The sequence below is a fragment of the Phoca vitulina genome, unplaced genomic scaffold, assembly GCF_004348235.1.
Source record: "Phoca vitulina isolate PV1807 unplaced genomic scaffold, GSC_HSeal_1.0 scaffold36, whole genome shotgun sequence".
In the NCBI taxonomy this organism is placed as follows: Eukaryota; Metazoa; Chordata; class Mammalia; order Carnivora; family Phocidae; genus Phoca; species Phoca vitulina.
In genome coordinates this window covers 7,433,008-7,456,443 of record NW_022589739.1, presented here as the reverse complement: position 1 = coordinate 7,456,443, position 23,436 = coordinate 7,433,008, and the positions used below count along the sequence as shown (strand labels likewise).

At 37.8% G+C, this 23,436-nt stretch overlaps 1 protein-coding gene across 3 annotated transcripts in view; it reads right to left on the bottom strand.

The window, feature by feature from the left end:
• SBF2 (SET binding factor 2) overlaps window positions 1–23,436 on the bottom strand; it is a 450,441-nt gene that overhangs the window by 19,718 nt on the left and 407,287 nt on the right. The window contains exons 28-34 of one of the 3 annotated variants that reach the window (XM_032427050.1): window positions 22,476–22,616; window positions 21,494–21,589; window positions 15,612–15,686; window positions 14,078–14,262; window positions 10,635–10,811; window positions 8,226–8,327; window positions 7,335–7,520 (exon numbers count right to left, since the gene is read on the bottom strand). In XM_032427050.1, the coding sequence (XP_032282941.1) occupies window positions 7,335–7,520; window positions 8,226–8,327; window positions 10,635–10,811; window positions 14,078–14,262; window positions 15,612–15,686; window positions 21,494–21,589; window positions 22,476–22,616 (962 nt within the window). The remainder of the gene's footprint in view (window positions 1–7,334; window positions 7,521–8,225; window positions 8,328–10,634; window positions 10,812–14,077; window positions 14,263–15,611; window positions 15,687–21,493; window positions 21,590–22,475; window positions 22,617–23,436) is intronic. The other 2 variants (XM_032427051.1, XM_032427052.1) reach the window with 2 other exon arrangements.

Below are 23,436 nucleotides of genomic sequence, written 5' to 3'. Positions count from 1 at the left end.
TTATTCTAGTAGTTTTTTGTAGATTCCATAGACAACCATGTTGTATGTGAATAAAGATAATTTCACTTCTTTTCTAATGTGGATGTCTTTATTTTCATTATTTTCTTGCCTTATTGCATGGCTAGGACCTTTATTTAGTACAATGTTGAATAGAAGTGGTGAAGTAGACATCCACATCTTGTTCCTGATCTTAAGGGAAAAGCATTTAGTCTTTCACTATTAAGTATGATGTTAGCTGTAGGTTCTTAAAAAATAGATACTATCTAGAGTTTGAGGAAGTTCCCTTCTATTTCTAGTTTCCTGAACATTTTTACAAGGAATGGATGTTATATTTTCTCAAATGGTTTTTTGCATCTATTGGGATGACCATATGTTTTTGTTTTTTTTTAAAGTTTCTTAATATGGTGAAATTATTTTGACTGATTTTTTTTTAAGATTTTATTTATTTGACAGAGAGAAACACAGCGAAAGAGGGAACACAAGCAGAGGGAGTGGGAGAGGGAGAAGCAGGCCTCCCGTGGAGCAGGGAGCCAGATGCAGGGCTCGATCCCAGGACCCTGGGATCATGACCTGAGCCGAAGCCAGATGCTTAACGACTGAGCCACCCAGGTGCCCCTATTTTGACTGATTTTGACTGTGTAACCAGCTGTGCATTCCTGGGATAAATGCCACTTGACCATGGCATATTATCTTTTAAATATATTGTTGGATTTGATTTGCTAAAATTTTGTTTAGAAAATTTGAATGTGTGATCATCACAGATACTGGTCTATAGTTTTCTTTTGTTGTCTTTGTCAGGCCAGGGTAATGCTGGTCTCATAGACTGAGGTGAGTATTCCCTTTGTTTCAATTTTCTGGAAGAGTTTTTGTAGAGTTGCTATTATTTCTTCCTAAATACTTGGCAGAATTAACCAGTGAAGCTACACAGGTCTGAAGTTTTCAGTGTGGAAAGACTTTAACTACAATTTCCTTAATAGACACAGGCTTATTCAAATTATATATTTCTTCCTGAGTGAGTGTGGTAGGTTGTGTCTTTCAAGGAATTTGTCCATTTCATCTAAATTGTTGATTTTATTGGTGCAAAATTGTTCATAGTATTCCCTTATGGTCCTTTTAATATCTGTAGACTCTGTAGTGATGTCATCTTTCTCATTTCTATTATTGGTATTTTGTGTCTTTCTTTGATCAGTCTGGCTAGAAGTTTATCAATTCTATCGATCTTTTTAGAGAACAGCATTTGGTTTATTTTTCTTTATTGTTGGCCACAAGATTTTTGAGGCCTAAAGGCAAATCTGCTTCAAATAAATTTAGCCTTATTTTATTATGTAGAATTGGAAATAATAGGCCTCTCAGCCTATAAATTAATTCTATATGAGCATTTCCCCAAATATGTTGATGAGTAGAGTTTTAGGCCTTTCTCAGGCATCATCTGGATTCTGTTGTCCAAAATAATTTTATATTTATCTTGATGGAAGATAAAAATATACAGACTTAAAAGACGAAGTTATGTGTGGTATTTTAGTTTTGTTTTCCATCATGGAGTGAAACCTGCCAATTTCACTTATTTATAAGAAGAGAATCTGAAATGGAATTTGGAGAAACATGAATTTATAGGGTCTTATTTTTTGCCCATGTGTCACTAAGTACTTTATAAAATTTAAAGGCCCATAAAATAAGCTATGACTCAAATCCCAGGAAAGATCAATGTTTTAGGAATAAAATATAATAAGTTAACATTAGATTTTGCTTTCAAGAATTAGAAACGTTAAGCTACAAGAGACCCTATATAGAATGGTATCAACATTGGAAAAATTGTGGGTATGATAGATACACCCTAGAAAAATAGGTAATTAATGTAGGTTCTTATTTCAAGATAAAGATTTAACAAACATTAACTGTGCAGTTTCTACTGTGCCAATCACTTTACATAAGATTTGTAATCCTTCTGATAGCTATCTATCTATCCATGTAAATCTATCTAGAAACCAAAGCACAGAGAGGTTAAATAATTTGTTAAAGATCAAAAATTAGTAAGTAAGACTGATATGTAAATGCAGATTTATTTTATGGGCTCAAAATATTAAAAACTTTAATGTAAAATAGCTTTGATATAAAACGGCTTGGATTATATCAATTTCTGCCAGTTTTCAAATGAATGGGAAGCGGGCAGACACCAGAAACTTTGAATATACCATTACTCCATTAACTGCAGTTATTTTGCCAATATTAATGGATAAATTTTAGAGTAACCAAACCGTGTGAGGGCAGCTTGGCTCCTCATACATGTGCTCACAAGGAAAGTTCATAGCTTCAAGAGGCAAATATTTTTTCTTTTTGGAATAGGACCTAGCATAGTGCTGGCATATGGTAACTGTGAGGAGAACCGTATCACACAGCCAGACCAGAGTGAGTCAATTTACAACTTGAATAAACTTCAAAAGCAAAGTTATAACTGTTGTTTTTCTCAAAGTAGGAAATAATGAAAAAGTTCTAAGAAACGCTCAAAGATTTACTCTAATGTTGAAAGAGAGGAGATGTTTCCTATACTTCATGTTTTCGTTCATATTATACATATCTGTTCCCTTGGTATTATATTTTAAAAATAAATTTTAGGTAAAAATTTCATTTTTGTATTTTGGATGTATTTCTTTTTGAATTTGGTTCAACTATTTTAAGAAAAGGAAGCATCCTGTAATGGTATCATTTGAACTAAGCCAATTTCTTCTAGAAGCAACAAAAAAATTGCCAGATGTTGCTATTATGAAACAGTGATCTAGCATTTATAATTCATCTGACACCTGGATATACTGGCGTAAACAATGGCTTTTTATATGATGAGGCAGTTCTAATTTAAGATCAGTGCTTCATCTGTTTTCTTTGTAACTCTACTAGTACTAATGGACAAGTCTAGGCAAATTTCCATAGACTGTCTTTTGGCATTCAGCATGTTAGAAATGGTTAATAAGCAGTGAACACATTCCACCTGGGAGTTTCGCTTGCTGCTGCATAATTTTGCACTTTTTTTTTTTTTAAATGTTGTTGGGCCTGGCTCTGTTTTGTGCCCCTGAGAGACTGAGGACAGCAGTAATTCGAATTGTCTGGCAAACGTTGGAGTCATGTAAAGCACTAGTGTTCATTTGAAAGGTATTCAAAGAAGGCATTTTCTAATGCCTAAAACTAGTAATGTAGGAGATGATGAAACACTACCTTATAATTAAGTCAGCAAGAGTCAGAAGCACTATTTGTTAACTACAGTCCTCTACAGTCTTCTGTTTTTGAATGAATAAACAATCCCTTTTCAGCACAAAGTAATTTGCTTCACCAAAGCTGATACCTATCATAGCCAAGCATCCTTTAAATACTGCAATTAAGGTCATATGCTTGCTTTGCCATGACTTGCCTCCGCTCAGGTTATTATGTGTGAGGGTACTAAGGCAAAAGAGGGTTCAGGCAAATTTTTAAAAATTCATATTTTAATTTAAAAAATTTTAATGTTGGGGCGCCTGGGTGACTCAGTCAGTTAGGTGTCCAACTGTTGATTTTGGCTCAGGTCATGATCTCAGAGTTGTGAGATCGAGCCCTGCGTCAGGCTCCATGCTCAGTGGGGAGTCTGCTTCTCTCTCTCCCTCTCTCTCTCTTTCTCTCTCACTCTGGTCCTCACCCCACTCGCACTCTCTCTCTCTCCCTAAAATAAATAAATCTTTTAAAAAAAATATTTTATTCATTTATATGTGTGAGAGAGAGAGCACAAGCAGGGGGAGTGGCAGGCAGAGGGAGAAGCAGACTCCCTGCTGAGAAGGGAGCCCGATGCGGGGCTCGATCCCAGGACCCTGGGATCATGGCCTGAGCTGAAGGCAGACGCTTAATGACTGAGCCACCTAGGCACCCCCTGAAAAGATCTCTTGCTGTCCTCTAAACCACCACCTCCTCTTCTCATTCCTTTCACTGACAAACTTCTCTGTACAACTTTTCTTGTTTTATTACACACTATTACACCACAAGTGCCTGAAAAGCAAGATACGACTTATGTCTGTCGAGTCCCTAGCACAGTATAAAGCACTGAATGAGGCATAGACCTTGGGTTCAAATTTGGTTTCACTGGCTACTGTCAACTGACTGAGCCACCCCGGTGTCCCAATAAATAAATCTTTAAAAAAATCTATAAAAAAATTTAATGTGGTACAATCAGATTTAAATTAATACTAAAGGAGTCTTTAGGCCCTGAACAATATTATCTTCTACAGTTTGTGAAGCATTCATCTACAAATAACTGAGCTATCACTAAAGCTCAATTTATACAGAACATTTGAATTTTAACTCATCATTTAAAATAAAAAGCTCCTAGAAATCAAACATACATCCTAAGATGTTTTAGATAACATATCATTTTAGCATCTATTGTAATGTATTCTAAAGACAACAGGAATATAATTTATACTTCACTTTTGTTTATATTAAATTACTTTGTTTACACCACTTAAGGGGTACTCACACAATGCAGGTTACTTTCCAATTCTAGATCACACTCCTACCTACTCCCAACAATAAAATATAAGTATTCCATATCAAGTAATTATTATTATACTTGGGGTAGAATGATGTTCTCATTTTCGAGGACAATATGTCTTCTATGAGAACCTCCCATCTCTTACTGACTGTTAGTGCCTTCTTTTGCTGATTCTCATGTTTAGGGATGCAGAATTCTGCAAGTTGAACATGGATATTTAACATATTTAATAGCTCATTTAACTTAAGCCAAATTAGGCCATACATACTCAGCACCCTGCAACTCTCCCTTAATTAAAGGAAAGGAATTTTTATAAGGCAAAAAACCTAAAAGGAGGTGGGGAGAATGGGAAGAGAGACAGTAGCAGGTCAAGAAAATTCAGCACATTTATGAACGATGGAAAATAGAAGGAAGAATAGCAATAAATGATAGAAGATGAGAAGCTACATTGGGATGCTTATAGGATGAAAATGATTTGAGAAGGTAACAGCTTGCCCTTTAAACCCAGAAAGGCTCAGGACTCAGAGGCCCAAGAGCTGAGTAACATATATGGGGGTGAAATGGGAGCCAAAAATGAGGACTAGGTCTAAGTCTATAGAGGAAGTGGTGAGATCTCCAGCGTCCTTTCCGACCCCATGTAGTCATGTGATTGCCTCCTTGAAAGCGAGGGATTAGAAGTTTGTCCTCTGGAAAAAACAAACTTGATGAGCCCTGGACTTGGGAACGGCAAGAACAACTGGGTTAGTGATGAGGCTTGAAACCGAAAATAGCATAGAAAAAGAAAAAATCTGCACACTTAAGAGGGATCTCCCTGGACCTATTTCCTGCCCTATTTCTAAAGAGCAGGCAGCCAGGCTTTTAAGTATTTTCTGGGCACCAGACTGACAAATTTTTCTCTGGAGAAACTAGATAGCTGCTCTTTTCTTTTTCTGGAACTTCAGTTAACTGAGCTGTTCGACTTACTAATTAAAATTCTGTTTTTCCAGTCATTGATATACAATTTACATATAATAAAATTTCTCTATTTACAGCATACAGGCTGACTGATTAGCTTTGGTCATTTGTGTAATCACCACCACAATTAGGACAGAACAGTTCCCTCATCCTAAAAAGTTTGGTCATGCCCCTTTATGGTCCCTGACCACTGGTCCCAAGCAACCACTGATCTGTTTCCTGTCACTACAGTTTTGCCTTTTGTAGAATTTTCTATAAATGAAATCATATAGTTTGTAGTTGCTTTTATCTGCCTCCCCAAATCTCTGCCAGTTATACTGAGAAATAATTGACATACATCACTGTGTAAGTTTAAGGTAGACAGCCTAGTGCATTTGGTAAGCAATATAAGGTAATAAGCAAGGTAATAAGAAGTGCTTTCATGAAGAACTCATATGCTTTCACCTATCTAGATGTGAGAAAAAGATGCTTGCTCCTCTCCCTGGTCTCAGCTAAGCTTTCTGTTTCAGGGACAATGGGCTCCAAATGTCTCTCTCATCTATCTGCCAAAAGGAGTATGAAATAAAAAGGCTCATATTCAAATAGTAAACAAATACACATTTGCTGCAAAGATTTAAAATGTAAGCTCAACCTTGTAACCATCTTCTCCAGATGCTGCTCGGACAGAATTCATTGAAATTATTCAATAGATCTTTTCTTTAAGAAGCTCATTAGAGCAATCAAAAATAACCACCAGAGTGTGTATGTGGGGAATGGGGTGGGGGTGGGGGTATGAAAAGTCACTGCTAATGGGTATAGAGTTTCTTTTAGGAGTGGTAACATGTTCTAAAATTGATTGTGGCAATTACACAACTGTGAATATACTAACAACTATTGAATTGTATAAATTTTAAATAAATGAAAAATTATGTAGTGAATTAATAAAGCTGATCAAATGATTAACAGAATAAAAAACCAAACCAAAACAAAACCCATACACCAACTAGGCCTCTTTAGAAGACCTAGTTTCAGTTCTGGTTCCTGAAAACATTTCCACCTCTCCTTCCAATAGATACCTGAGGCCAACCTATTTCAAAGAGGCTCACTGTTCTGACAAATACGTTTGACATGCCAGAACCTATTCATTGTTGTGGTGCAGATGAAACAAAGCTGGAAATGTCAACCTTGCTTTTCTTAGGCCAATTTAGCAAACCTAGTGCCCTGCAATTCTGAAGCCCAATTCTGATTCAGACCCCATTAGGAAGTTTATATCTGATGTGCCTGAGATTAGGGTAGGAGGGAGCCCAGAGCATTCAAATCTCCCTATCCCCCTGCTCCCCCTGGGTTTGACTGGATTATATACCTGGGTTTCTGTCTGGTCTCTTGATTAGCCCTGATTAGGTCACTAAGTAGAACCGAGCCAGTGTTCTCAATCTCCAGGCTTGCTTGATTGGGCCCCGATTCTTTCTCAGGGGTTAGGCTCTACCTTCTATAGTCCTAGGCACAAGCTAAGATCCTCCCAAATTGGGAAGACCACCTGCTGGATTTCAGGCCCTGCCATCATCTAGAGATTTTTGCTGTTCTACCATAGATCAAACCTTCCTGGACAACAAACCCAAGTGTGCCCCTCTTCTTGGGAGATGATAATTTAGAATGCTGGCCACTTCACACGGGGGCCAGCCCAATTGCCAACTCAGCTCTCCTAGTTTTAGAAACCAACTAGTTCTTTTTCTTCTCTATTCCCAGGAATCCACTGCTAAGATTTCAGCAAGTCTTATGGCTGAGTCCATCAGAGTCATGACATGAAGATACCAGGCATAGAACTGCAATGCGCGATAAATGCTAGTTCTTTTCTTTCCTTCATATCAAGTCAATTTAAGTTTGCTCTACTTACCTGGTGTACACAGTCTAAGAACTGCAGGAAGATTGGAGTAAAACCACTACCCTGACAGTTGAGGGTCAAGCTGCTCCGCTGACTGAATTTATGACCAAAAGAGAGCCATTCTTTTTCGACCAACATCCGGAAGCCTTCAAGTGTCCTATAAAAGGGATCACTGAGTAACTGAACCAGGGATGTCACCTAGGGCACAAGCAGGATGGATACTTCATTACTTTCAGTTCTGAAAAAATTTTGTTACTAAGGCAGGCAAAGTCACCTGAACAGCAAATTTGTTCACTAACTGCCCCAGGACAGCCAATCAGATTAATTCTGCAAACTTTCCACAGTAAAAACGAAACCTCAAATTCATTTTGGCTACATGTTTTCTTTCAGGGACTTATGATTTTAATCTTTATCTGAACAGTGTGCTGTCTGCAGCCCTCTCCTACAAGTTAATTAATACGGCTAGAGGATCAGTTCAAACCTATTATCTACTTTTTGGCAGGTATAGATTAACATCTTACCTAGTTTATATTTACACTTTCCTTTTTTCACTCTGGAGTTGGTAAAGGAGGGGCTTATTGAAAGCCAAGGAAAAGACTGACAAAACCCAAGAAGGATGGTCCATGTCCTACCCTCTGATCAAGGGCTCCATTTGTATGCTCGCATGGTGTATCTGTCATGTGGGAGCCTGATGCCCTGGGCCAGAGCTCCAGCTTATGTAGTGCCTGGAAGCTCAGGGCACAGAGCTCTCTGATGGATACTAAGTGGTTTTTAACATAGGACTTTCTCTATCTATAAACACATTAGTCATTATACAAAAGATTCATCTGCAGAATTTAAAAACAAGGGGATTTAAATATAAATCTAAAACTAAGTATATGAAACTATGTTTTAATAGTTTACTTGTGCAGTGATGTCCCAGCCTTCCTCCAAACAGACCAAAACTGAGGAACCATTCTCAAGTACTTCTGATACGACCACAGCCAGCTGCATTATCCTGTGAAGCTAAGAGACAGGAAAGGAGGCCACAATTAGACCAGGCACTTCCTGAGCATCACGAACAGACAGACTCATTATCAACCTTAGATAACGAAACAAGTTAGGGATAAAGTATTTGGACAAAAGAACATAAGCTTAAATGCTTAAAGTTCTTTGTCAAAATCAAGATGAAATAACGACATGATTTAAAAGTAGACATATTTTATTTTATTTTATTTTATTTTTTTTAAAGATTTTATTTATTCACTTGACAGAGAGAGAGACAGAGAGAGAGAGGGAACACAAGCAGGGGGGAGTGGGAGAGGGAGAAGCAGGCCTCCTGCTGAGCAGGGAGCCCGATGTGGGGCTCGATCCCAGGACCCTGGGATCATGACCTGAGCCGAAGGCAGACGCTTAACGACTGAGCCACCCAGGCACCCCAAAAGTAGACATAGTTTAAAACAATGTGTTCGAATAATGGACAATGAAATAAACTGGCCGTACATGATCTCCCCCAAGTAGAAGAGCTATGGAATTCCATAGAGTGGAAGAGACAGAGGGTCTAAGTGGCTCTACCAACACAGTTACTGGACTTAAAATGTGTTTTTCTATGAGGTAGTCAATTCTACTTCAGATACTCTTAATTTTTCTGTAATTAGATAGGAGGATGGTTGCACAACTCTGTGAATATACTAAAAAGCACTGAATTGTACACTTTAAAGGGCTGAATTTTATGACAAATGAATTTTATCTTTTAAAAGACACTCTTATTTGTCTGCACTGTGTATTCAATGGGAAGAAAACTTCTATTTGTGCTCAGCTTTTTAAGCCAAGTCAGCAGACTCAAGTCCCTAATGAACAACTAGGTTGTGAGCAGAGCATACAGATTCAAAACCAATTGTGTATTATAGATTAAAACTATATTTTAAGCATCATTTGATATAATTTGTAGAATGAATCCAACTGTCAACTAACATAAAACAAAATAACACCTGCCTCCATATTTTAAACAGAGCTGGGCTATTTTAAACCCAGGAACAAGGCACATATCCTCTCCAGCAATGGGAAGCTTCTCACTCACTGTTCTATAACACAGCCATTACCAGGCTTGAATTCTCTTGGGCTTAGCATTTACTCTGAGTTAACTTTGAAAATGCCAATATCCCAAGCGGGGCAATATTTTCCACTGTTTTTAGTCACCAACTTCTGGTACAGACCCACTTTGGAGTAAGAAGCAGAACACACAATGTACAGAAACAGACAGATATGTTGGGTGGTGGGAACAGTTTGGGGCTGAGGCTCATAGCTTAGGGACAGAATGGAGTTTTGATCAGCTCCTTCCACGGGTATTCAAAAGTATCCTGAACTGCCATAATAGGCATTAACATAACCTGATCTAGATTTATAGCTAATTGTATATGTGGATGGGTTTTTTTTTTTTTTTTAATAGTTTAAGTATCTTGAGAATAGTCACTGCCCTGGGTACTCCCATTATTTCCTGGCTTATGGAAAACAAGAGAGAGGCAGGAAGCTTGGAGGCAGATAGGAACAGGGGATGAGAGGGGCTGGGAACTCCTACAGGGGGCAAAGGAATAATGGGCATAGCATCAGTGGCCTAAAGACAAGGCTGAAGGGTATACTGCAGAGATGCTCTTGGCCAAATGTCTGCATCAGTGTCTAAAACATGCATGTCATAAATACCTTTCTTCTGTGGTTTGGAAGAAATGAGGGTTATGTGTGCTGGCGTATCTATTTCTCCTTAATTTCTCAATAAGAGTTTAATTAAAAACATCCCAAGCTTGACTGAGCTGAAGAAAGGATATGCAGTTTTTCCTAAACCTTAGGTAGGCTTTAGGGCATCCAATGACCTTGGTGGCTGGTCTGAGGGTGAATCTAAAATCTAGACACACGGAAAAGGCAGAGACACATGGGAGGTGAGAAAGTAAGAGGGAAAGGCTCTTGGAGTGATCTAGAAATCACGTTCTGTCCTGGATCCTCACTCTGCTGACAACAGAGCACCAGTCCTATAAATATTTGTTGATTAAATTTATTGCATATCAAAAGGTTTCCATCTAACAATAAAGACCTCCTCTTTAGCATCCTATGAAGACCAAGTTTCAATGATAGATGAAAGCCCAGGGATGAAGAATTCTAGACCCATCATCTAGATCACATGGTTTCCTGGAACTGGAAAGCCTTTATGGAGGGCATACAAGAAGGGGAGAGGGTCAGGTAGTGGGGGAACACAATATTTTTCCCCTCAAATATCAATTCTGTATATCCAATTGGACTTCTCTTTCCTTGAGTTATAAGATGAGCCGCTCCAGACATTACCTGTGGGAACCACTCAGAGTCTCCCAGGGCTTTCAGGAAGGTCACGTCTGAGTCAGTAGGGATGGTGCTTGGGACACAAGCCCTCATCAGTTTTTTAAAACTGGCTTTAACTTGTCGGATGTCATGAAATTCAACAGGAACAAACTCACAATTTAAAGCAAATTCTAGCTTGAAGTTCTGTGGGTGAAGATGAAGAGAATTAGGCAGATGAAGTGCTATAGGTAAAAGAGCAATGTTTTTAACAGGGCAATACTTATGATGTACAGTTAGTTGAGGCCAAGTAGCTCCAGAGGTTGCAGAGGTCAAGAAAGTCAAGAAAGTCAATCTTATGTGGCTAATTTGTCAGTATTACTGGAAAGAGCCATTTTAAGGTCTTGTGGTTTGACTTGGCTTGCTGTTATTCTGAGAATTTGGAGAGACTACTGGTAGGCTGGAACCTGATGGAATTTATAACACCATATATAAGCCAATTGTAAGGCCATGAGCCTGGAAGTCTAAAGAGGAACCAGTGACATGTGGACAGCATGATTAATCCAAAACTGTAAACTAAGTCTCCCCAAGATATACACTGTAATGAAAAGGTAATATACCGTTGAGGTTCCAGAACTCTACAAATTAAAGTTTGTAGACATACACATATTTGTTTCTTATTATGCAAATAAAAATTAGTCATTGAAAAAAAAAAGTAGAGATAAACATTGAGAAGGAAATAAAAATCACTACCTCACTACCCTAAGACTGCCCTAACATTGTAGTTACTCTTTTAAAGGTAATAATACAAAATTTTATATATAGTAAAATCTGAAAGGTTTTGTGATTTCTAGCTTTGGGACAGTATTTTTTCCACTCAATATGACACATGTATCAATCTCTATTTATTTGAATACTTTTATCATTTACATCTTTAATCCATATGAAATTTATTCCACACGAGGTTGTATTTGTAATTTAAAAATGCTAAACTGATGGTCCTTTGGTCTATTTTGTTTTGATAATCTAGTTGCCTAGTTCTGAAGATTTAAAAGTTCTCAACCTTTTCGTATCAAAGAATGAATTAGTTTTCTCACATTTCTCTGTGCTTTCTTCACATTCTGCCAAAATTACTCTATTGGATTATTTGCTTTTCTGAAAGTAAAACTGCTTTCTGGAGATTGGGCATATAACAATGTGAATGTTAACACTACTGAACTGTACACATTAATATGGTAAATTTATGTTATTTGTATTTTATCACAATTAAAAAAAAAACTGTTGCCAAGGACTTATGCATAGGGTCTGTTTAATGTTTTATATTGGTTATTTTAGAGTATTTTTAAAAAGGTATATTAAAATTTTAAACTAAAAAGCAAAAACTCCTAATTCTTTTTTTAAAATAGCATTTCTAATATGTATTAAGGAAAAAAAAGTTTCAAAAAAAAGAAAAAAAGCTTCTTTGTCTTAATAATTCCTCTTTTAAAAAGGAAGCTACCCTAAAGAAATAATCTAAAATGCAGAAACAAAACGCCAATGAATTGTATCTCAATAAAAAAATAAAAAACTATATGCTTGTAAATGTGATTGCAATTTTACATATAGAAGATAGATGTAAAAATCCAACAATATGGGATGCCATGTAGTGATTAAAGTAATTATGAAGACTATTATACAACATGGAAACATGTTCTTGAGATAAGTTCTTATCTGTTAGTTTTTTTTTTAAACTTATAACAGATAAAAGATAGTTTACTTTCCAGGAAAACCAGGTTCCTTTCCATTTCTCAACTGTACATGAGCTAGGTATGCTTATCTTATGAACCAGGAACTATCAACCACAGTGTTGACACACCCTAGGTCATAAGGAATTTGTTTCTAAGTATAAGGTATTAAAGTATGTAAATTGAAAAAGGTAAATAAGGGCAATTCAAGATTATTTAGAATAGGTCATTCTCTACTTACTTACTTTCCTATATGTCTCCTTTGTGGGGAGAAGAAAGTGTTGGGCTGCAGCTAGACAGCACTGTGCTAGCCAGAATGTGGCACACATCACACAGATAAGGACCTACACTCTGCAGATACAATTGAATAAATAAAAAGGAAAGCTTGAATGGAATATACAGAAATCCTAATAATTACTGTGCCGGGATGGTAGAATTATGTTTTTAAAATATACTACTTTATGGATAAAAGAAAGAAAAAGAAAGAAGGAAGGAGAGAGATGGGGGAAAGGGAGGGAGGGAAGGAGAAAAAGGAAGAGGAGTCGCAAGAAGTCAGTCCTTCTTACTCATATATGCATGATCACACAGCTCATCTGAGGACTGACGTGCAAAGGCAATGGCAGAGGTGAGAATTTAGGAGACAAATCTTGGAGAGTGATTCAGGTCATTAATAAGTGGTGTGCTGAAGTGTGGAAAGTCTGTGCTCTGGGAAAGATACTGGTGCCAAAGAGGCTGGAGAGGCAGCCCTGGGTTACTGTTGAATATTTTCTGGATATAAAGTTTTCTGCTGTATCAGAAGACACGTGTGCATACTTAAAAACTGAGCATTACCCAGCAGTTTCATGCCCTCTACCCTAAAGGTTGTGACTAAGTGATTGCAGCAGGCCTGGCAGTGAGAGAAGAGCGAGCAAAGCCAGCTTGCCAGAGAAGAGATGACTTAGTCACTGGCATCTTGAGAAGCAAGCGTGTGGGATCCTGCTCACAGCCCCAGCTCCACAGTTCAACTGAAGGTCTGTCTAGATTGCCCAGTGCTGACTGAAGCACTGGGCTAAACTTTAAGGGGATTTCTGAATTAACAAATACTTTTATTTCCCACAAACCTATCAGTGGTAATGAATTTATTTTGTAATGTACGAATTACTAAAACAAACCCGAGGAATAGTTGCTTTTGGAGGTAGAGACTATCTTTACAATTTATAGGACCTGAGCATAGTCTTTAGCTCTTCAGATAATCATTTAAAAGTAAGAATAAAGTTGATTAGCATCTAATAGTTTGAAATTTCTGACTTGCCTTAGGACATGTGTCTCTGTATACAGAGCCCTGCAAAGTTTTTAAAAAGTTAAGCTTAGAAAACAGTCTTGGCCTTCCCTCGTCTCCATATGCAGTGCCATAGTCTTCTTTTCACTCTCCTACCTTCCTGTAGCTTTCTTTATCAATAGGGATCTATTTTGCCAAGGGCACAGATTCCTATGGAAGCTGAACTAAGACAATGGAAAAACACAGCCTGAATGAGCCTTATTTCTTTTTTGTAGGTACAGTTCCTAATATTCCTGATGTTTGATTTTTTTAAGTATATTTAGAAATACATACATACATATCTATGAGCTAAAAAAATTTTTGAAATTATTAACTCCAGGTTAAGAATCTATGCTGTAAAACGACATTTCTAGAAAAGCTGGTTTGAGATAAGTTTTATAAACTGCCTTCATCTATCCATAAAGCTTCCAAGTGAGAAAAAGAAATCTTACCCTTAGTTGCGACTTTTCACCAAATATATAAAGGGCCGCTTGGCGTTTCGAGAGCTGGTTTTGCAGGTAGGTGCTGTTACTAAAGGAGGTCGAGTGGTCCCTGCCTGCCAGCCGGGCACCAACATCAACGAAAGATGTTGGAGAGCTGATCAGGCGAGTGCTAGAGCGAAGACTTGCCCATACACCTTCACAAAAGCCAAAATAATTCAGTGAGATAATCTGATGTGGGAATGCCACAGAATAGGGAAAAAGATGCATGCTCTGTAGGTACAGTTTTAGAGGTAATAGCAAATTAATTCATCTAAGTAATCATGGATCATATTGGTATTTGTAGTTTACTTTTGCAACATATAAGCATTATTCAATACAGCATTTCCATATCACACAATCTTAGGGTTGGAGGGATCTAAGAAGTCACCCAAGTCAATCCTATTTTTGCATTTTGATGTATAGTCAGTACTTATAAATGAATGCTGAGATCATAAATAGAAAGAGTGCATGACACAGGGAAACAAAAAAATGTGGGCAGAAGGCAACAATGAGATAACACGGAGTGACTCAGTTTCTCAGGGTTTCATGAAAGAAGTAAGGAACACTTCCCTGCTTTAGCCTGTCAACACAACAATAAATGTACATTAAGTAATAAATTAGAACTTTACTATACCTACTAAAATCGGAGGCTGGATTTAGAATTAATATTTGTGTGTCATGCCAAAATGACATAATTTTAAACCAGCAAACATTATATTCTCATCTTTTTGTCCCAGTATCCATGAAAAATAGTAAGAAGTTATAAATTTAGTAATGTGCATTTCACTGATACTTAGGAGGCTTTATTTAAAATTTCAGTCAAAAGCAGATGTCTTCTAAGGGAAAGGCCAAAGCTCAGCTGCTAGAAGAATCTCATGTTATAAACTGACCTTACTTATATTAATTAGAGAAATCAAGAATTTCCACATGCAAGTGAAGAGTAAATATTCAATATCTAAACACAAAGGCAAATATTAAGCCTCAAACTTTGACTAACACTGTAGTACCTTCAAAACAACAGAGCCCCTTAGAAAGGTCCATATGGTGTTCATGCTGGTGATGGGGTCATTGGGGTATAGGACACTGCCACTGCTTCCCTAAAGTGAGGTTTCTTCTCTAGATTTAGAAAGGCTCTTTGAGAAGCTTTATTTAATATTTGCCAAATGTTAAATTAATCCATGTTTCTAGGTGACCGGAAGTCACCATAATGTTTGTCTCATCTGCTTTGCTCTTTATAAGCATTTATAGGGTTAGGAGACCGGTTCCCAAGAAAGTTTTGTAGGTGATTTCTGCTTAACATGGATGAATCTTTCTACGTAACCTATGAGTTCGTCTTAGATATTATGGGAAGTGTTTATAAATGGAATCAGAGCAAATTCAGAATGTGGATGAAAATAAAGGACATAATTTGACAAACAAATGTGAAAAAAGTCACTTGTAACAAATATGCTTTCATATGAAGATGGTTAAAAAGAGTGACACATCAGGACAGATAATACAGTACCTTGATTATGGACTCTTCCCTTAGTTGAAGATTTGGGATTTGACTGAGTAAAACATTTATCTCTGTACCCAAGCACTGGTAAGTGAGATTAAAGACAGAAGGAGGAATGAAATGTAGTAGCAGCAAACATCAGAGCAAATTGAGTAAGAGAAGAATAGGTTATTTAATTTTTGAAATTAAGTTAACATAGGGGGAAAATGTAAATATAATAAAAGTAGAAAATATGATTAACAAAAAGCTGCACAGTCACACAAAAAAGATGAACTGAGCGCCTGTTAAATGAAATGTCAGCACCTGATTATAAATATTATAAGCACAATGAAATGGACAGCACAGCAGAGTGCCACGAACAAATTATACCAAATGGAATAAGCTTTTGAAGATTGTCATTTGGTGAGAAACAAATTTATATAATAAAATTAAGGAATTGGGGGCGGGGTGTAAACGTTAGGAATGCATTGGCCCTAGTATTTAAGGAGGTTGATGGATTGGCAAATGCTACGTGTTGTACAACACGTTTGTTCTTTGAGCAAGGTCATCACATCAGGAATGAAGCTCTCATAACCATTTGGAATAACTAAGGGCAGGTTTTTGCAGTACAGCATCAAGCATTGCCACACTATCTTTTTTTCCTTTTCATTTTGAAATTATGTTTATTTTTAATAGATGGTATGAGCAGCAAAAATTCATGATCCTGTGACAATCCCCAATGCCACTAAAAAATACAGCTTGTGATGACTGAAGTAATGACTTCTCCTAAAATCCCTACTTGCACCAAAATGATAGGCAGTATTAGAGATAATACTTTTGTAATTTGAGTAATATTGTTTTGTCCCCTGACAGAAAAACAGTGCTCCGTGACTGTGGCAAACTTCAGCTGGGAGTGACAACAGCAGTGAGCGGTAGGTCACGGTTCTATTATTGCCTGAGCAAAGGAACTGCTCAAGTCAATTAGGGAAAATGATTTCGCATTTATTCAGGATTGAAAATGTTAACAGCAGTATTATTAAGCTATATATTGCAAAACTGCATATGACATAGTTTGATAAAAGAAAAATCATTAGCGGTGTTTTTTCATTTCTGCCTCACTCCTTTAGAAAAAATGAAGGGCATTAATGGCTTTAGTGGCCAAAGGAATTCAGAAAGCTAAGGGTTGCAGAGGCACTGGCTGATTGCACACAAGGAATTCTACTGCAAGACAGAACAAAGACCATGGGACAACATGGTAAAGGCACAAGGCCTCCTGTGTGCTGGCCAGCTCCTCTCCTTTCTGCTAAGGTTTTGAGATTTCCTAAAGGAATATGGGACCCTAAATGCTTATAGTGAAGTTTGACTGGTTGGTTCCTGATTCTGAGATGCTATTCCCTGAACATCTACCACTTTTGTGTTAGTCTCTTTGCCCGGAACTAATTCTCACATTTCTTTACCTGACAAACTCCTTATCCCTCAAGATCCAGGAACAATGTGAACTCCTCTGAAAAGCATTTCACTGTCCCCAGGGTTGTAGACAGCTCTATTTGAACTGTGATCACACTGCACTGTGATTATTTTGCACATTTTATTCTACTAGATTTTGTGCTCCAAAGGGTAGGGACCTTAATATTTATTGTTGTATTCATGCTGGGAGCCTAACATGTAGGTACTAAAAAGAGTTGTTGATTATTTTCTTTTGAAAATTGATACATTTGGAGTTGTCGCGGTCCTTCTACTGTATCTTCAACTCTGATTATTTGCCCCGAGAAAATGAAAAGAAGGGTATTAACTAATAAAAAAAATTAAGCACTTCCCCAAATAGAGGCTCATTAATGAAAAACTGCCAAGTGTTCATCACATAGCTGAAAATCAACAATGAGCACATGGCCTGTACTGATATGGGGCCAGCAGAGGGCTTTGAGGACTGTAATCCCATCTGGCAGTCATGTTAACCAAAGGCATTACACCCCCCCTTAGTGGTTTCTGTAATTACTTTAGTAGGTCAAGCTGGTATTTTTTAAAAAGTGAAATAGATTAGAATTTGAAAATACTATGTACACTGCATGTGGTACAGATAAATATTATTTCATGAAACTTTTGTTTTAGTATATATACATTTTGCATTGTGACTTAGTGTTACCTGATATAATACTTCTATAATGTAATATAATATAAAATATATTTTTAACTATGAATCACGATAAAAAAGTTTGTAAGTTGTTGGCCTAGACCTAGAGCAGATGTCTTCTATCTTCTTGCCTTAGGCCTGTGAGAAGCAACCTGGTTTAAGGTAATTTAAATGCAAATGTAGACTTTTCTCCCAGTTCAGTGGAGTATTAGGCAACTATAACTAATAACCACCACAACAATCATGGAACTAACATTGACTGAGTTCCTATTATGAACCAGTTAATAAGTTAAGTGCTTTACATTTATTATTTCATTTATTCCTCATAACTAGTCTAAAGTTAGTTACTATTTATTATCTGTGCTTTATAGATGAGGACACCGAGCATTAAGAGGTTTCCTAAATTGCTTAATGATCACACATTAAGTGGTAGCACTGTGGTCTGAATCAAACTCTTAGTGTCTTGTCGTGTAAGCAACCATGTGGCCCTGGAACCGTCCAGCAGGGTTTGGCTAAGCGGATTGCTTCAGGGAAGAAGTGGTATAGCCCATCCCACCAATGGGGATGCACTGCTGTTTAAAACATGAGTGTTTCCTAAGTACGGGTATTGTTCCCTCCATTCTGTTCAGGCCAAAGGAGAAGAGGAAAGAGATGCTTGGGTTGGATGTGGGGATGGGACTGAATTTATCAAGGTGGCCTTATGCCTAGCACAGTGCATGAGGTACACGCTATATTCAGTTACTGCTGCACTAAAACGGACTGAACCAATCCCACTACCAGTTATCCTAGTTGCTAAGTGATCTTGGCCAAGTCACTTCATTTCTCAGAGCCTCTTAAAATATGTATCCTAGAGATTATTATAAGGATAAACTATCACATGTAGAGAAACTTAAAGGGCCATGGAAATATAAAGGATGAAAAATTAAAAGGCTGCCTCCATGTGGCTACTTCTCAAATACACTGAACTATTATATTTTTGTATTTAAGAGGCAGAACCGATTTTCTTTTTTAAAATTAATTAATTAATTTAAAGTGGGCTCCACACCAGGCAGGGCTTGAACTGACAACCCTGAGACCGAGACCTGAGCTGAAATCAAGAGTTGGACACTTAACTGACTGAGCCACCCAGATGTCCCTTTCATGACATTTTTCTAGTCAACAAAATAATTTATCCAAGTTATAAAGTATATGTGCTTTCTGCATAGGGCTCAAAAGTGATTTTAATTTTAAATGAAAAGCAATGTGCTTTATTCACATCTTCACTTTTTCTTAACTAGTTCTTGTGTAAAAGAGATTGCTTCCCCTGCCTTAGGAACTCATCAACAGGCACACAGAATGCAAAGTGATTGCTCTGACTGAAAAAAGGGTGATGGAGAAGGTGGGGGTTAATCTAAACTCTGGCTCATCATGAGTGAGAAAGGCACATAGTGAAAATAACCTAGGAAGAAAACTAGGACCCAAGATTATGACAATGAAAGGAATGAAAAGACAGCAAAAATACAGAGAAGAGGAAAAAAGGAGAAGGTTAAGAGGAAGATTTAGAGATAGGAGGCTCTTCCCACACAGGATAGATGAGGAACTTCTGGAGAAGTGTGCCTAGCTATCTGGAAAAATGAAGAGACTCTCACTGAGGGGAGGTACAAGGAAATGAACTATTTACAGGGTGTGCAAGTGTCCACACCTCGTCTTGCCCTGGCCCGTCTGAGTGTGTGTCTGCCTGTCATGGTCATGTTAATAAGGAATCTTCTAAGACTTCCCAAACTTGCTTGCCCCAGTCCATTCCTGCTACTCTATGTGAAGAGGAATGATACTGTTGGAAGAGACAAAGGAAGCAGCTCTAGGGATCAGAGAAGAACCAGTATGACTGCCAGGAGATGTGCATAGTAATCTTGGTCTTCAACGGGGAAAAAGTGAATTTTGTGAAATAGAGCCTTCCTTTATGTTGATTCTGAACCAAATTCTAGGATGGATTACTAATGGATAATTTATGATTACTTAGGAAAAGGCACTAATTCCTATAATGAGTCATGGTAAACTAACCATATAATCTTTTGTGATATAGTTAACAGTTGGAAAGAGTGGAAAATATCAAATTAAAAAGATTGGCAGAGATTTAGAAATATGGGCCAGGTGGGTTTTAGTAGGACTTTTAACTAGTATATATTAACAGACAATCTCTTTCTTCAGGGAGGCTTCTAAATTTTTTTTTTTTTTTAAAGATTTTATTTGACAGAGAGAGACACAGCGAGAGAGGGAACACAAGCAGGGGGAGTGGGGGAGGGAGAAGCAGGCCTCCCGCCGAGCAGGGAGCCCGATGCAAGGCTCGATCCCAGGACACTGGGATCATGACCTGAGCCGAAGGCAGACGCTTAGCGACTGAGCCACCCAGGCGCCCCAGGCTTCTAAATTATTTTGATGAAGACTTCTGCCCTTAGGTCTGGCTTGTTCAATATTTTTTAAACAACAAGTTACATTACAGCAGAGGTCAAACTGATGCATGACAAGAGGCTAACACATAGGTAGACAGAATCAGGATCCAAAGTCTAAAACAAGAGTCCATATAAAAAAAGATGGAATTTTGTAGATACAGTACATAGTATATTTAGGTTCAAAAATCAACCCTCAAGGCTAGTACTATATATTAAGAACAACAGCACATGGGAAGAGATTTCAAGTGATATTAATGTCAGTATGGGTCAACCTAGTGATGGGGCCATCCTCATATCTAATGTAATCTGAGGCTGCATGAGTTCAAATCTATGGAGAGTTCATTGAGTGACAAAGATGGTAGATAGAAGGCAACCATTCAAATTGGGGAATTTGGAGTTAATGAAAGTTCTCAGAGCGAAACGATGATATCAGCTTTTAAATCCTAAGGGCTGTAGTATGGAGGTTAAGATTTAGAATTTTCTAACTCTAGAGGGCAGAGCTAGGGCCAATATGTAAAAGTCACATAGTGGCAGATTTTTAGATCAATATGAGAAAGAATTTTCTAACAAATATAGAGTTGCTTACAAATGCAAGGGACTACTTTTAGGAAGAAATGAGTTTCCCATTACTGATGATGTTCAAGTAACTTGGATCATTCACTTGGTATGTTTTCAAGGGGATTCAGCATTGCATGGGAGTGAGAGGAAAAGCCCAAGATTCTATGAATCCAGTGTGAAGTAGGAGATTTTACAATCAAGATAGTTGCTTTGGAATTTCCTCTGAAAAGTAAAAGAATCTCACATAATCTCCAGAGACCAAAGTGGACCACCTCTGGAGCTAAAAGAGCAAATACAAGCCTTTCTCCACTTCCTTATGCCAGCAGCGAAAGCCCAGAGGAAAAAAAGAGTAACCTGAATATCATTCTCTTTTGTTCCCTAGCCTAGTATTTCAGAGGATAGGAGTAAAAATTACAGGCACTGGGGAGGCACAATTCTTTGGGTCTCAGATTATTCTTCTCTAGCTGCTTATGTTCTGTGATCAGCTTTGCTACCCTGCAAACCTGAAGCATTGTAGGCTATTCGCAGGGCTGACCATTTAGACATGTTCCCCTTACCTCCCGTGGCTTCCAAACTCATCAATATCTAAGATTTCAGCAATTATTATGCCTCTTGTTCCAGAAGGCTAAACTCATCTGTCATGACACCAGTAACAAATTAGATAATTTATTTAGAAAGGGTAATTAAGAACAATTTGAACCATAATTAGTTGATTTAAAATATCACTATCTAGAGTAAAGTTTTCTGATTTTAAGGTCGTATCAGTGCTCAGTTATAAAATCAGTCTTACTAACCTCCTCGAGCAAAGCTATTGGATGGGTTTACATCCAAATGTCCTGGCACTACCTGCTTAAGCACAGTGGACATTCTTGAAGTCCTCCTTTCAGTCCCTGAAAGTCAGCCAAAAAGAAGAACAAAAACCACGTCGTTCAGGTTAACATTACTCAAATGACAAAAAGTTATCTTCATGTGTAGCATGTCTAATTGCTGCCAAACATTGTACTTTTTAAGTACCCACAGCTTTAATAGAGATAACAAGGCACTGTTACTATTTCCTCAGAGATACACACATTTGCAAGATTATAGAGAGTTAGGTTTGGCAAGTGCAATCAGAGAATTTAATGACAAATGAAGCAAGGCATGCACGGTGTTACTTTACAAGAAAAGCCACTTTCTGCTTATGTTGAGCTAATTCAAATAGCTGATTAAGCCAAGGAGACCAACTTTTCAAGTCACATGCTCCCATGTCTGACACATTAGGGTTACCTCTACATGAACCCTCTGGGGTTCCACCACATGATAACTGAAACAGAGTATTAGTACAAGTCTTAATGGCTTCATCCAAATCTAGTGGAAACAAACTGTACTACAAATCATAAAAGGCTGCAGAAATTTCAGGAATTTCAAACTTACACACAATGATTTACTACATATGCATTTAAATAATCAGGGGTTCACCTTATACATTCAACTTTGTAATAATATGTTAAAGTCTATGTAAAAACAATTCTAGGAAAAAAGATGACTTGATGTTCCCCACTCCTATCATTCTTTTAAAAAGGAAATAATTGAATCCCCACATTTGGTTACTGTTACTAGACATTAACAGTGGTATGCTGATTTTTAAGTAAAAGGAGCTAAAGTTATAGCCCCACAGGGTAAAGCTTTAAGGGGTCACACAGAAGGAACAGTATAAATAACTAAAGAGACTAACGCTGGGTTAGAATGAATCTGACCTTTCATAGTTGTCAAGAAGGAAATATTACCAGATCTTACCTGGAGACAGGGCAAGTGCTGGCCTGACCGTAAGGGCGTTATTGCCACTGAGTTTCTGATGGACAGAAACTGCATTCAGTAAGGCTTGCAGGTATTTTTCTTGTTCTATGCTACTGGAAGATTCTAAAGAGGAGGTAGGAGCTATAAAAGAAGAAGTGAATAAAACAAACTGTCTCTATGTTAATAAAAGAGCTATCTACCTAAGTATCTTATTCTTTCTGTACATAATCTTCAAGTTACCACACCCAAATATAGAAACCAGACCCACTTTGAGCTGTAAACTATTAGATGGCTATCCTCCTTTAATACTGGTTTCACCACACCTATTTCTTGGTTGCCTCATCATCCTCCCAGAAAGAGCGCAGGTCTGGAAAACCAGCACAGGGCTGTCCTTCCAAGCACAGGAGTAGCTTCTCATTATACAAGCAACTCAAAATGAAGAGTCACAAAAGGCAACATCTCCTTGATGATTTCCCCCAATTATCCTGTCCATGCTACCGTCTGGAAGCAGAGGATGGAGTGGGTTCCCTTGACATCCCAGAGTGGGCAGAGGTGAGAATTCCCCATACTAGTGGCTTTCTTCTAATTCTGCCACACAGGTCTAATAGGTCACATGAACTTGTAGGGGTTTGTTGCAGGAAGAGGGGAGGAAGATGGGGAGAAGGTAGCAACAGCTACTGCCAGATTCCCTGGTCCTTCTAAGAGAGGGGCAGAGGGTATGCACAGAGGGAAACAAATGTGAATGCAATTCTAGGTTGGAGGTAGTCTGAGTCTGGTTTGTGTGGAGCAAAGAATCACTGAAACTGGCCCAGGCACTTTAAAGAGGCATCATTCTGGACTCATTAGAAGGACAACAGGTATTAACAAATTTTCTTACACCTTGAATAAAAAAATAATTAGCAAAATTATATTTTACAAACTTTAAGATGCCATTATTGTATTTTATAAACTCTAAGATGTC